This window comes from Anarrhichthys ocellatus, unplaced genomic scaffold (assembly GCF_004355925.1).
Source record: "Anarrhichthys ocellatus isolate YVR2014 unplaced genomic scaffold, GSC_Weel_1.0 scaffold25, whole genome shotgun sequence".
In the NCBI taxonomy this organism is placed as follows: Eukaryota; Metazoa; Chordata; class Actinopteri; order Perciformes; family Anarhichadidae; genus Anarrhichthys; species Anarrhichthys ocellatus.
The window spans coordinates 6,371,640-6,387,296 of NW_022280055.1; the positions used below are offsets into that span (position 1 = coordinate 6,371,640).

The 15,657-nt window shown below is 45.9% G+C and overlaps 1 protein-coding gene across 6 annotated transcripts in view; it reads left to right on the forward strand.

Moving 5' to 3' along the window:
* tab2 (TGF-beta activated kinase 1 (MAP3K7) binding protein 2) overlaps positions 1-15,657 on the forward strand; it is a 32,341-nt gene that overhangs the window by 12,846 nt on the left and 3,838 nt on the right. For 4 of the 6 annotated variants that reach the window (XM_031861530.1, XM_031861529.1, XM_031861533.1 and 1 more), the window contains exons 2-4: positions 10,494-10,684; positions 11,382-13,077; positions 15,395-15,555. In XM_031861530.1, coding sequence (XP_031717390.1) covers positions 10,583-10,684; positions 11,382-13,077; positions 15,395-15,555 — 1,959 coding nt within the window. In that variant the 5' untranslated portion in view covers positions 10,494-10,582. The remainder of the gene's footprint in view (positions 1-10,493; positions 10,685-11,381; positions 13,078-15,394; positions 15,556-15,657) is intronic. The other 2 variants (XM_031861532.1, XM_031861531.1) reach the window with 1 other exon arrangement.

Below are 15,657 nucleotides of genomic sequence, written 5' to 3' on the forward strand. Positions count from 1 at the left end.
TTTCTCACTTGAGGCAGCCCTGGGGAAAAAAAATGTACTTCTGAAACGGCATACAAGACCATTTGGTTCACCAGATGTTCTTAATTTGGATTGATGATGACGACGATGCTTGTACAGGCCTTGTTTTAAGTAATACCTCTGGAATCCTTAACTGCTCATCATTAACATATTTCAGTTTTTAATTTCTCAGTGTGGTAGTATATCTAGGACTACAGAATGAAATATCTACCAGTTATCTCAGTGTCAACAGCCACATAGAGTGGAAATAGTGGATTTAGCTTTGAGTTGAAATGATGAGTTGATTATTGATTAGTTAAACAATAGAAAACTATAATAAGCCAAAAACAGCAAGCTGTTTTTTTTTTTTTTTTCTGGTTCCAGCTTCTGCAATGTGAGAATCTCTTTCTCTGTTTTACATCATTGGAATTTGACATCTCTGGGTTGTGGTTTGGACTTTTGGTGGTGGTTTTTAAATGGACAGCGGTGCATTTTTAAGATTCACTAGAATATGGCTTCTAATAAATTGCACTGTATGTACGTTGAACATCCTAGTTTAAAAACCAACTCGGCTAAACTTATAGATTTAAGAGTGTTAGATGCAGAAATACTTTTTATAATATGTGAGCACCCAAACTACAGTAATGTCAAACGTTAAACTCGTAAGTAGTATTGTGTAGTTATTTTGATAGAATAAGAACACGTTCTTGCAGTGTAACTATCGTTTGGCTTGTGTACTTTTATTTTTCTTGTATAGGCATCACAATCCAAAAGGTTTGGCCACATCTGCCTTGGACCATAGATAACTGTAATACACATGTTTCACTATTGTCAGACGTGTTTATCAATTAATAAATAACAATATCAGAGTAATGAACAATGCTGATATTTGTCAGTTGTGGCCTATTATAACTCTAATTGAATTTCCTCTATCTTGGGAAATACACTAACTTTTTTGTAAATACACAAAAGTACAAACCATGACTTATTTACATAAAAAAAAAAATACAAAAATTGCAAACTGTGACATTTTCATGAGTTATATTTGTTCATATTTAGATTTGAAAAAGATGAGTGAGTTGGCAGTTTTCACTTTCAGTGAAGCGGTATGCTGACTGTGCTTGTTTTAAAGAAATAGGAAGAGCGGGGGCTCTTTGTGGCTCGGGGCCGCATCACTGAATCTGTCAGGAAAGACAGGAAAATGTGTTTATCTGTCTGGTCATCACCCCCCCCCCCTCATTCCTGGTGCTCGCCAACAAAATCCGTCTCATCCGCATCCTGCATTCTGCGTTTCCCATCATTTGCCAGTCCACACCTCGTCGTTGGAGCGTGTTGCTTTGGATGGAGATCTGAAGGCGTGTTCTCCGGACAGAACGAGAAGCGGTCCCAGAGGCCGGCCAAGCACAACAGAGTCCACCCAGAGGTGTAGAGACGGGAATAATAAATAACAATATGTGGAGCGGAAAGCCAACAGCGGTGGGGTGTTTGGTCAGGCCAGAATCCTGCTGCTGACTCTGTGCTGCCCTGAGATATAAAGTGCTCAGACATGCATACAACTGCTTTATATTCCCATTTTAAAAGGTTTGCATTGCCATTCTCCCATTTTCTTGACTTGGATTGGTTGGGTAAAAAAAATGTCCACCTTCCTCTTGGCCCGTGGCAGTATTTGGAATAATAATGCACCAGTCTCAATGAATGCCAACAGTTTGTAAAGTTGTTGCCTGCTTCCACGCACGCTACCCCAATAAGGTGTGAAAGTACGGTCACATGCTTTAAATCCTGCTGCGTTTGCTGAATGTTTTATGGCTGGAAGAAAATACCTTCTATCATGTAAAAGAAAAGTTTAGCTTATAGATTGTGCAATACCTGCTCAGTGAGTCTGTGTTGGGGCTTGTCAGCTGGCAATTAATGTTTCCACAACGTAAGGAGAAAATGCTGTCCGCCATTGTTCATGCTCTTTATTTTTCACTTAATAATTTTTGCTTTGTAGATCGGTCCCACCCTTTTTTTATTCAAATTTTCTTTTAAGAAAACAGAGAGCGATTAGTGGTTTACGATAGGTCTTTTCATGTGTCTATGGTTTCTATTTTAAGCCCAGGCTGTGGTCCTGACATATAATGCCCTGAGGAAAGTAAAGCAGGGAGGCGGGCCCTCAGAAACAACTGTTGTGCAGAGGTGGAAGATTCTTAGACAGCCTCTCACGAAACAGCTGCAACTTTTGGCTGAATTCATACCTTCTCTTTTGTTTTAGTTTTTGAATCCATGTGGTGAATATTCAAAGTAGTGGTGTAACAGACCATTGTTGATCCGTATGGATCCCCCCCCCCCTAACCGCGGATTAATTACACAGTTTAACGTTAACCATCACAGTGTGTAATAAAGTTTTAATGACGATCGTTATACAGTCATTCAGGACATCGGTATTTATGCTTTTCTAGTCGCCGATCCCTGATAATGATAATGATCAGGCGGCAACCTACGGTTCTGCCGAGTGAAGCCAACACGGGAGTGTCTTAAAACGTGCATTCTCTCTACTGACCATCAGCGGGCGACTCCTCTGATTGTATAGAAGTCTATGAGAAAATGACTCTACTTCTCTCTTGATTTATTCCCTCAGTAAACATTGTAAACATGAGTTTATGGTCTCCATCTCTAGTTTCAAGTCTTCTTCAACACAGCATGATGTTCATTTAGTAAATTATCGGGTAAATACTCCTATAGTACATAATTTTTGTTAGAAAACTCATGAAATTATTCATGATTAAAGTACTTAACAAAGCAAAGTACTTATCATCATCACATCCCTGCTTGCTTCAACCAGCACGAACCCCCCGCTGACGGCGAGCAGTGTGTTTTATTTACGATCAGCCTGCTTGGGAATCACTTTCATGGTGTTGCGATGTTAATGTTCATTTTCAGCCAGTCACTCCGGTAATCTAGACCAGACACATTGTTGACTTTGCATCTGCATCTTTACTGCGGTGTGTTTACTTAAACTGTGAGTGCTTTAGCTCTGCTTTAGCTCTTTGGTACCACAGAGGCGATGCAGCTCTGTGAAGATAAGCTCCTTTATGTGGTTATGGATAGTTGACCCGCTGGTCATCTGTTCCCATGTGGACATGGAGTTGGAAGATTGTTCATGTCATGAATCCATAATAAGAAGGAAGAGAAAAGTTCTCTCTGAGGATGGCTAGACTAACCACACTTTTTTTTAAATAATGTATTGTCTGGAAGCATTTTTCTTATTATGCATTCTCCAGTTAACAAGTCAGCAGATGTCCATCTCCTGAAGGCTGTGATGATCAAACAAGCAGGATTTCAGCTGTCTCAAACTTTTCAGATAGAATAATGATTGTTCATACATTACTGTAGTTATTCAAAAGTGAAATACATATTTCATGAGTGCTTGTAACAGCCAGTTCTGTGTTTGCGATGCAAATCAGAGCGGCTGTCTGAGAAATCCTTGCATGGTGTTTAAGATGAGAGGATTATATGCAGTAATGCAAGAAAAGCTAAATAATGTAGGTTTGAAAGCATTGAAAACATTCTAAGACTGTAAGATACATGACACAGTATGTGCTGGTGAGAGAGTATAAAGTATGTATGATTACAGTGAGATCTCCACAGGGTTTATTCACCGTGCCTGTTCCTCTGAAACAACCTTTATTCCCCGGTGGCGACCTGTAGAGGAAGAGGAAATGCAGACAATGTCCAGGCGAGGGAGCAAGTCTTTGATACTATAGACGGATGTTGCAGACGATGCGTTCAATTGACTCACCCTGGATAAATAAAAGTAAAATACAGGTTAAAAACAATGTGCTGCCAGACCATAAGTAATGCAGTGCAACAGTGGTAACTTCATCTTTTCTTTTGAAGGACCATAATCATTATTATGGTCTTCATGGTTTCCAAGTGGTTCTTGGAAACTTTTTTTAAGTGAAGCGATGTCTACACATGAGTCACGATGACCCCTGTTGTCTGAGTTGTTATCAGTTCAACCAAAGAGTGATGTTCCCTTCTCATTTACATAGTAGAAGCCCGAAGAAGTAAAACAATCCAATAACTCACAACATGAAAGCAAATATTTGAGAATATACTTTCCTTTATTGTTAATTATTTCGTCTTTATTGTGAGCCCCTTGACCGCTATTCTGGGCCAACAGCGCTGCCTCAGTTGACAGAAGGCCCCCAGAAACATTTAGCTTGCGGTCCAGGTGACTGCAGGTGAGAAGCGGCTTCAGGACCTACGATGGAACGCACACATTTGTACTTTAAGGAGCTGCTGCTGGGTGAGCTCAGCAGTATGTTTTCCCACAATATCTTGTGTTGAAGAGGTGGGAGGAGGAAGGGAGGACTGAAAAGTGGGAGGGAGGTCGGAGTCGACTGGTGTCTGAGCCCAAGAACACACACACATTCTGACACACACACACACACACACACACACACACACACACACACACACACAGACACAGAAAAGCAAGCTGCAGCAAGCGCCCAACAGCTTCACCTTCTTGCCACTTCTAAATCCCCCCCCCTCCTTTCCTCCTCCTCTTACCTTATACGGCTAAGACAGACACAACCGGCCGGGCAGCTTTTTTTTAACAGATACATTTACAGTGTTTACAGGGGGAAACAAAAAAAGAGGTTGGACTGGTCGGTCCACTGACTGCGCGGCGCTCCTCCACGTTTCTGAGACCTCCCAGTTTCCCACAGTGCCTGGGGAGGGGTTGGTCGACCTGGGGAGCTGGTGCCCTCGCCTGCTTCCAATAAACCACCAGCTGCAGGCTGCAGCTCTGAAGAATTTTTGATTTCCTGCACACACACTCACTCCCCCCCCCACCCCCACCCCCACCCATCATCACCAATGCACAAATACACACACACGCTTGCACACAAAGAACTCCCGAAAACCCCGTTTTCAAAAGTGGGCAACTAAAAGCGGAGCAGGCCCGTCCTGCAGAGCTGATCCCAGCTCTGCGTGCACCGTGAGGCCCAGGCTTCATGGCACAGTTGAATGCAATTTGTGTTCTGCACATAAAGTGTGGTTTTGTTTCTGTTCTCGGGTCGTTGGCTGGAACAAAAGAACCGCTTCATGTGTGGGGCTCGTGTGCGCTTCACAGTAAATGTGTTGTCTTCTAGTGTCGTCGTTATTATGATGAATTTAAATGAATACAAACGTACTTTAAACTTTATTGCAATCCTCGTATACATACGGGTACATACATGACATTTAACCTCTGCCCCTAGGAGGTTTAAGGGAAACGGTTATTGTCTGAAATGTATTTTATCTCGGTAATGTGGAGAATTTGTCATTCCAGATTTACGCCCTCAGCCTGGCCTGACCTTTTCAGAGATGAAGTTTCAGGATGTTTTAAGGCAATCTTGTCGAAGACGCACAATCGTTTCAAGTTTCCATTGATGACACAATCGCAGTTTATCTTGGAGGTTTATTTTAGTTGGACGTGTGACATTAATACGGTGGGAAATCACTTTGATTCAGCGGGTCACAGCTTTTTTTGTGATGACTCGAAAAGCTCTACCGTTAAGACCGCTCTCCTCGGCAAAGTTTCCATGCAGGCCAGCGCGTTCTTACGCTCCGGGGGAGGCAAGGTATGGCCTGTGGTTCTTCACAGTCATTGAATCAGAATGAAATGAAAAAACAATACAATCGTAGGAATCAAGTCGCATTCTTTAAGAACGTTGTGCGTATATATGAGTAGCTCACAGGAGAATGAAGAAGGAATGGCATGAGAGGAAGTGCAGCACACACTTGGGACTGCTGCTGTTTGGCTGTTTCCATCAGGGCTGCAGTCTGAGGCGAACCACACTGCGAGTGCATTACGACAAATCCAACCCCCGTCCCAGTGCATTCTTTGCATCCTCGGGCGTAAATTGTCGTCTGACATTTGACTTATTGACGGCTCTGTTTTGCAACGTTACTCACTCGGATGTTAGCTTTGTTGCAACAGCAAGATCGTGACTGGATGTTGGTCCTTTTCGAGTACTTTCAGCAGTTTGTGTGCCGCTCTGTAGTGCAGTATCTTGTGAATGTGTGTGCGTGTCAGTGTATGCACTACACACGCACACACGCCCGCGTGCATGTCCGTAGCTTCTCTGGAAGACTGGGGCAGCTGCCAGCGGCCCTCAACAGCGTCCACTGCCAATTAGTCCCTTTTTTTATTTGTTTAAGTTCTGCTGGACCAAGACGCAGCAGTTAGACATTCCATGCAGTGCCTCTGGGCCGCTCCTTAAAGCTGCAGAGGATGTTCCTGATTGAAGTTCACATGAGATCCCTACTGTTTCCACTGTGTTCAGTGTTTACCACATTTGAACCACCGATTCGTTGGAGGAGTCGGTCTGACGATGATCAGCGCAGCCGCACACGATCTCGATCGGAGCATCATCCAGTCTCTGCACACCGAAGAGAGAATGGCATGACATTTTGTACGTGTGTGTGTGTGTGTGTCCAGTAATGTGTAGCCCCTTTGTTTACACCAGCTTGTTTTGTGTGGGCTATCGCAGCGTTTCTGCCAAAAAGGCTCCCGTTGATTATTTGTACATTTTTATTTAGGCTTTAATGAATTTGGACGTTTTTAAGGTGCATTCGCTCTGGCGGAGTGAATGAGCCCATTGATGGAGCATGGCAGGCCTGCTACTTGCAGAAATGAGTGTGGGACTGTGGGTCAATGCTTTGGCACGGCGAATAACAGCCTCAGCAATAGAAGCTTTGTCTCTATCTCTGCTGGTAGCGCTGCGCTGCCCCGGGCCCTGTTCCACCAGCTCCTCCAGGGACCGCAAGGGCTAATCTGCCCCCCTTGGAGCCCCCCTCCCCCCACACACACACAGACACACACACACACACACACGGGCCGGCCAAAGGTCTATAATTCCGTACAGTGAAGAGGTGTGGACCTTTTTGTTTTAGAAGCCAGGAAACAATATAACCACACTGTTGACCTGCAACTGGGTCAGCAGCCAAGTAGTGAATTTCCTTTCCCACAAAGGTTGAGCGGCCCGAGCAGAGCCTGAATGACGGACTGTTGTTCTCTGGCTCTGGTGCAGTGACGTCTCATCCCGGGTCTGTAGTTTTTAAACACGTAGATGTATTTAGCTCCAAAAAGTGGTGTGTGAAGTTGAGCACTTTAAAGGCCTCGTTTGTAGACTTGATCTGTTGGAGGGAGATGGAAAAAGCTTTACTGGAGGCAGCAAGATTTGCTCTAAACATGTAATCTGAGATGTAACAAACTGTCCTCTGGTTCACATTTAGAGGCTCTCCATGCTGCCTTTTGTGCTTCTTAATTTTAAATGAAATTCATCCCACAGAATTGCTTGTATTGTAAAAGACCCCCCAAAACAGCATCTACTGATCCAGAATAGGTTTGTAACAGTATAGCGACATCACCGTATTCTATCGTATTAAAATTGAAGGTTATAATACCATGTACATGTGCATATTGAAAAGAAGCTGTGTGTGAGAGTTGAAAGTACAGACAGGACCAGTCTGGCTGGGCTGTCACACACATACAGTATTGTAGTTAATTTAACATGCTACAGTGGCGCTAACATGTTTTTGTTATATCACATGTTATAGTTGCATGCTATTTTTATGAGGTTTATAATTCTTTCCTTTAAAGGGAAAGTGATATTATCAATAATGATATTGATAATAATAGTAAGTGTTATACTGTTGGTTATCGTATTGCAGAGGACCAACCAGCAGGATCCTATTGACCCAGAGCTGCGTCTGTCTGAGGTCAATTGTGGAATAGCCTCCACTACTGTAAGCTATTTTAAAAAAATGTTCCTTTTAGCGAGATTCCCCGAGTGAATTTGTTTCTGCTAAACAGTTACGCAGTGTATATGTCTAGGGCTTTTATTGTGAAAGGTAAGAACGGAAGGAGTGGATCTGGTCTGCGCTGCCTTTTGTCAAGGTTGAAAAGACTAATAAAGTTTGTCGTCTTGGTTCTCGGACTCTGGAGCCTCCCTATTGTTGTGCGCTATAGTGAATGTTTTGAATACGTCCGTGATTGGTTGATGCCTTTTTTCGCGGTGCGAGTGCTTGTTCTGGAAAAAAAGAATTCTGATGCATGAAAAAGGCGACCCCCGGTGTTTAAAGGCCTCAATCCACATCCAGATGTTGACGAGTTCTCTCTTTCACATAGGGGCTTGATGGTAGCTCAGACATAAAAAATACATCTCCTTCTTTCTATGGTCGATCTCTGAGTTCTGCCTGGCTTTACCTTCCTACTGCCCGCTGAGGGCCGCTCAGGTTGAGCACGCCCTCCGATCACTCAGCCCCTCGGTGGCTCAGGTCTCTCTGCGTTCAGGCTCCTCCTTTGCAGCTGGCGCCCTGCTATAGACAGTAGCCGAGTGGCTCCTCCTCCTGTTATCAGCCACAGCTTCATACAGATGCTCTGCAGAGCCGATTTACGACTCTTCACTTATGCCATTACACATCCTCACAGTTTAGATAAGACAGAAGCGCAGCTGCTCGGAAAAATACTTTGTCTTCCTGGTAGAAATCTCGGCCGGTGGGACTTGAAGCTCACTTCCCTCATCATTAAACTGTTCTTTCAGGTATTTCAGACATCAAAATGTACTTCCTCTAATGCGACGCAATTGTCGTCGAGAGGCTTCTCACTTGTTTCCCTCACACTGCCTTGATCCCCACAGAGCAGAACACAGGGCGTGTGCTTTGTGTGTCACAATGTTTTGAATGGCGGATCCGAACCTCCCACAGGAAGATGTTTCCAAAGAGTGCGGTCAGAAGAAAAGTGTGGAATAACACAAAGGCATGGCTGTCATGCACTTAGGCTTTCAAGTTCTCATGGCCGCTCTGTTCTGCGACACTTTTGTCTCTGTATTTCCTAGGCCCTTGACGTAGTCGGGTAACGGTTGGAGAAGGGAGCTTGTACCTGGAGGCATGCCGGATGGAGACTAACTTCTTTTAAAATCCCTGGGTCAGAGCCTCGGCTGCTGCAGTGAAGTTGCGCGGTGGCTAGTAGTGTAATAGTGCAGTTGCCTTGGCCAGCTCCGAGGTGTGAGTATAGGTTATGTGTAGAATGTGGAGAGGAAACAGTCGAGCACAACTGTCAGTGAACACTTACCATTCACTCATTTATTCTCACCAGGCAGCGTTTGAAACCGACATTTTGACAGTTTATTAGGTACAACTTGGTAAAAATGAAAGCCGTGTAATACAACAGCCCTGCGATAATACTACCGTGTTCTAATATTTTTGTCCATCCAGTCAATTTCAAGGAGGCTAGACTAAATATTAGAAATGCATCCCAGCATAAATCATAAGATTATTAATCATCACACTTCAAGCTTGTAGATTGTGCCTGTCGGAGCAGCGTGTCACAGCAGCACATCACAGGAAGGGAGGTTTTGGTGGTTGGCAGTTGAACAGACAACAGTTCAAATCGGGTTAAATATAACCCGGTTTCATTTCAGTGGTTATAGAACACTCCTGTAATTGTTTCTGGATTTTCTGATGATTACGTCGATGATTATTTGCTCATTTCTGGTCAAAAAAAGATTGGAAAACCAGTGTTAAGCCATTCACATCACTGGTGAGCACTGGGTTTATCTGAATGCAGATGTGGGGCCAGTTAGACATGACAAAAAGGACTTGGGTCACTTAACAGTCCTGTCAGAGCTCAAACACATCCACAAAGAATGTTGTAGAGCTCGAACAGGAAATGTTTTCTCGAATTAAAAGTCCTCAGCGCCCCACTTTTGTCTTGCTTCTAAACATGAACTCAATCTGTTGACGGGTTCCACTGTGTGTGCAGAAAGTTTGTTGGTCGGCCCTTTGGAAAAGCCTTTCCTCTGGTTGATTCAGGGTTAAGGGATAAACATCGTCCCACATTCCTGTGTGAGACTGGGGCAAACACAGTTTACAGCCCTGCGGCTCTATCTCCGTGCAGTGTCAGAAATCATCACAGATTCTCAAGGATCAACTGTTCTGCAGATCTGCCTTATGCTGGAGCTCAACAGATCTTTACACTGAGATGTTCCTCCAGAGCACACTACTGTTCGCCCCCCGCTGTCCTTAATACGCGAGTGTTGATGTTGAGATCGATTGGAAAGGCTGGTTTCCAGTCGTCAGTCAGAGGTGGTTTCCTCCCTCTGCTACTCTTTTATTAGGGAGCGCTGTGTGGAGGAGGGCTTCTCAAATGAATGCCATGTATTCTCGTTGAGGATCCGTGAACTTTTGTTTTGAAAGCTCCCCAACCATAATGAAATCGACAACCCTCAAATGTCTGACGGATGTCTTGTAGAGTGGACTTGCAGTAGACCACATTGGCTCCTTCTCTGCCACTTGGACATTTTTTAGTAGTAACAAAACGCAGACTTCTCCAGCTCATGTTACTTTGGGAAGATTCCCTTCCGACTAGACGGAAAAATTACACTCTGCGTATGTTTTTTTTTTTTTTTTACAAAAGTCATATGCAGGGAACTTTCTCATCGGATGCTTTCCTTTGCTTTTAGAAGATGTTCAAGATGAAGGCGGTTTGCTGCCACGACTGACGCCCCAGCGCGCTGAACAGAACGAGCAGTCCTGACCTGGCAACATACGAATGGCCCAGGGAAGCCACCAGATTGACATTCAGGTTTTGCATGACCTGCGCCAGAAGTTCCCTGAAGTCCCCGAGGGTGTTGTCTCCCAGTGTGTTCTGCAGGTGGGCGAGTTCAAACATCTTGACTCCAGAGGTGTATATGTGTCGATAGTACTAGTAAGAAAACCACGACATGGATTATTGACATATTATTATTAATATCCCGCACTGTACATATCTTGGTCACAACATTACCAAGATGTTGGTATCATCATTTTTGATAAGATCTGTTAAATGTTATGGGTTTATGTATTAAAAAAGAGAGAAATATAGAAGATATATTCTCATCAAATTTTGTAATTTTTCAATATTAACGTCAATATCAGACTGGGCTCAGCTGGGCTCTACTGCTAAGTGGTGGTGTAACGGACCACTGTCGATCCGTACGGATCCCCCCTCACGGTTCAGCACACGTGTGAACTGCGGATTAATTACACAGTTTAATATTAACCATCACAGTGTGTAATAAAGTTTTACTGACATCGTTATCCGCCAATATGTAGTAAAATATGCCATCAGGACGTCGGCATTTATGCTTTTCTAGTCGCTCTGATGATGTTACATGTAAACAACTAATCCGAGTTTAGATTGACACGAGGAGAACGAAGGTCCGTTCAGGCTCTGATAACAAGCCAGTTTGGAATGCTTTTTATTTGATGGTGGATCGGTAATGATTAAAAACAGGTATGAATCTTTAGGATTCTCATCTGAAACACTGATATTGCATAATAAACTGATTTCCTCTCTGTCTCTCCTACAGAACAACAACAATTTAGACGCCTGCTGTGAATACTTGTCCCAGGTCAGTCCGGGCTACCTGTACAGCGAAGAAGGAAACCTCGGCTTCACCGACGACCCCGGCTTCATCAGGCTTCGTAATCACATGACCCAGCTGAACCTGGGCCTGCAGTCTCAGAATGTGCACGCGGCCCCGGTCCGGGACGGCCTGAGAATGAACGGCAGTCGAACTCTGGCCCACAGCCTGAGCGAGGGGCCCCTCAAGAAAGGCCAGGCCCCCAACAGTGACTTCTTTCAGCCGGAGCCCCAGTCAGCCCCAGTGCAGGTGCCCTCCAGCATCAATGTGTTCGGTGGGATGGAGCCCACACGGAAACCGCAGCCTCCACAGCACCTCGGACTCTACCCTCTGGGTGTCAAAGGGTCCGCTATGGGTGTCCAGCAAGCTCCGCGCTTCAACCCCATCACCGTGACGCTAGCGCCCCATATCCAGACGGGCCGCAACACACCCACTTCTTTGCACATACACGGCGGTCCGCAGCAGGGCCTCGGCAGTCCACAGGGTAACTCTATCTACATCAGGCCCTATGTCAGCCAGTCTGGTACGACCCGGCAGAACCAGCAGCAGGGAGGCAGGGCCCAGTACAGCCCCACCTCCCAGCACCAGCAGCAGATCTACCAGATCTCACACCCCTCCTCCCTGTCCGGCTCCTGGTCCAGCCCTCAGCACGCCGCCTCCTCGCTTACCTCACAGCACCTGACACAGGGCCACCAGACCTCTCACGTCTACATGCCGATCAGCTCCCCCACGAATCCCCAGGCGCCCTCCATCCTCCCCGCTGGCAGCCTGGCCTCTTCCTCCGGCGTCTCCTCGTGCTCCTCTTCCTCCTCCTCCTCTGTCATGCCCACCTCCCTGTCTACCATCAGCCAGTACAACATCCAGAACATCTCCACTGGCCCGCGGAAGAATCAGATAGAGATCAAACTTGAATCTCCCCAGAGGAGCAACTCCACAACCACGACTGCCGTGCTGCGGACAGGCGGCGGGCCCCGGTCCTCCTCCACGTCGTCCTCCTCTTGCCCTTCCCCTTCCCCCTGTTCAACCGGGGTGGCCACTGTCCCCAGCACCCCTCTCTCCATCGGAGGCCCAGGTCTGAGCCGCAGCCAGCCCACTGTTTACATCTCTGCCAGCCCGCCCACTGCTGCTCCCGCTCCCTCAGAAGATGCCGTCGTGGCCTCAGCCGGCTCCCGCTCTCAACCCAAGTTTTACATTTCTGCCAATGCCTCCAGTGACGACAGTGGGGGTAGGAACCCCCCCACAGTCTACATCTCAGCCAACCCTCCCTTGCAGGGGCCCTCAGGGGCCAGGAACATGGGGGGCCAAGTGAGCATGGGCCCCGCGTACATCCACCACCATCCACCGAAGTCCCGCACCTCTTTAGGAGGGGGAGGCACGGCTTCTTCCCCGCGCGTGGTGGTGACACAGCCCAACACCAAATACACTTTTAAAATCACCGTGTCCCCCAATAAGCCCCCGGCTGTGTCCCCCGGAGTCGTGTCCCCTACGTTTGAGCCCAACAACCTCCTCAGCCTACCCTCAGACCACCACTTCGTGGAGCCAGACCCCCTCCACCTCTCAGACCCGCTGTCGCCACACAGGGAGAGGCCGAGCGAGCCGCGCAGACTCAGCATGGGCTCCGACGATGCAGCGTACACACAAGGTGAGCAATGCCGAGTCATCACTCTCATCCTTACCCCAGTCTTTATGCCCTGAGAGAGACAGATGACCAAAAATAAATAAATAGAAATAAAAACACCACTTTGCAAAAATACATTGCAAAGTTTGCGGAGACATTTCTGTCTTGTTAGAGCGATTTGTTTCACCGTTTATTGGTTGTTTAGCAAATGTCAAGTGTGTTAAGAGTGCACAGTGCTGAGGGGAAAAGACCAGTTCTAAGACCTGGTAGTATGTAGTTGTTTTTTTTTGTTTGTTTTTTGCTACCAGCGGTCAAATGCTTTTTCCATCGCTTCCTGCCAAGAAAGTAATTTTACTACAAAGTGTACTGTGTGATTTACAAAGTCTCTTTCCACAACACTGACTGTAATGTGCTTCTTGAGCCAAGCTGTGTGTACAAATGTTCAGTCGCTGTAGAAAACACCGCTCTGCATGCCGTCTCTGTGAAGTAGACTAAAAGTTACGGTGACTCGCTTGCTGAGGGCCGGTGCGATGACGTCGGTGTGAGTCCTCCACGCTACACGCAGCGTTTGCTCCGACGACCCCGGAGACTGATGGATTCTGTGGTGTGAGTCAAACGTGTCGGAGCACACTGCTGTTTCCTTTTTTGGGCTTTCGACTGGATAACGTGTGAGTCACCGGCTGTGGCTCCTGCTCGGTGGTGACTACCCCCAAGAGGGGCTTCACACCGTCCTCTGCTGATGACCCTCATCAGCCCCACTTCCCCCCGCCCTGACTTTACCTGCTCTGGCTTGGAAAAATGCACATCGACAACCAAAACTGTACCTGGTGGAGATGCACCTGTCACCACTTAACTGTTAATTTCATATGAATTGCTGATGTTAACATACACCAAGCCACCGTTCACACCAGGTCTGTAGCTGTTACTGTTTGGCAGCAGAATAACGTTATTATAATTACATAATGTTGAGGACCCGGTTCTGATTGGCAGGCGAAGGCATTTGTTGGAGCAAAGGTTAAAGAAAAAGGTTTTATTTCTCTGTAGAGTCCTATCCATAATGTTGCCAGATATTTAGAACAACAATCTGAGCCTGTAAGTGGACACACATTGACGGTGAGGAGCTGCCCCGAGCGATTTCATGACAGCATGTTTAGCAGCTGCCGTCCGCAGCATTCTCCCTCAATAATGAACCAAAATCCAAAATTGTTGTTGTCCCCATTAGTCACTAAGACACAAAAACATGGGAAAATAGAGTCCAGGTTGAAAAATACTGAAGTTACCCTTCAAGCCAATTTGATGAATCAAATAAAACTGAATGTGTATTTGTTATTGTGGGTTCGTAACCTCACGCAGCCAAACAACATGTTGTGAGCTCAATTTAAAAGTTTTTTAAGAAGTGATACACATAGTCATATGTTTACCCGATCATTCAAACAACAATAAAAGTAGGACTTGCTGATATAAATTTATTTGTTCTCTAACTGCTTCACCTATTTGTCTGCCTCATTTTGTGGCTAGTTTAGGAGAAATTCGACCGGTTGATCTACTCGGGTAAAAATAAAGAAGAGAAACAGTCCGTCACCTATTTGTACAGCTTACTTGAAATAACAGAAGAATATTGGGATGGGTTTGCCAAGAAGGAGGAGAAGCTCAAAACGGTATCGTTATCGCTTAATAAACACAACAATATGTCCAAAAAACCAAACGATTCGACCCCAGCGCCTGTGTTTGATCAACAGAACACGATCTTCCCGTGAGTGGAGAGGTGGCCTGTTTGTGTGTATCAGGACAGAGAGCGCTGTTCGTCATCGAGCGTCTGCGTGGGAGGAGTTACGACCTGTCAAACGCATGCAGGAACTCTAATGAATTATGGGAAACGTGCTGTAGAGACTTGAGCAGAGCATGTGTGGAAGGTTCTGTATTAAACACCGCTTGCCTGCAGCATTCCTCTAAACCGGGATACGTCTGATCTCTTCACGTTCCCACAACGCAGGCCAATAGACGACAGAGAGGAGTCTGATGTAGTTCCCCCGTCTCTCCTTACACAGCGTTGTTGTTATGCTCCAAACTGGTTTGACTGGTGATTCTGAAGATGTGTCAGTACTGTATGTCCTCAGCAATCATCCTCAAAGGGATTTTCTCCATATCGTATTCTTTGAATTTCTTTAACCTCTTGTGATTATGTGTCACACTAAATTATGTGTACGTATTTTCAGTAGCTGTTTGCCACTGAATGAATGAATGAATGTAGCGCAGAGGAGACAGCTGATGTCAGTGTGTGTGTGTGTGTGTGTGTGTGTGTGTGTGTGTGTGTGTGTGTGTGTGTGTGTGTGTTCTGCAGCGTTGTTGGTCCATCAGAAGGCCCGCATGGACAGGCTGTGGCATGAGCTGGAGCTGAAGAAGAAGAAGCTGGAGAAGCTAAAAGAGGAGGTCAACGAGATGGAGAACGACCTGACCAGGAGACGGCTGGAGAGATCCAACTCGGCCTCCCAAATTCCTTCTGTAAGCTTCATTCAGTGATCTTTAAAGATGTTCCTGTGATTATCTTTTTCATTTGGTAATGACGGTTACATACAGACAGGAAGTGGTATTACACCCCCCCCC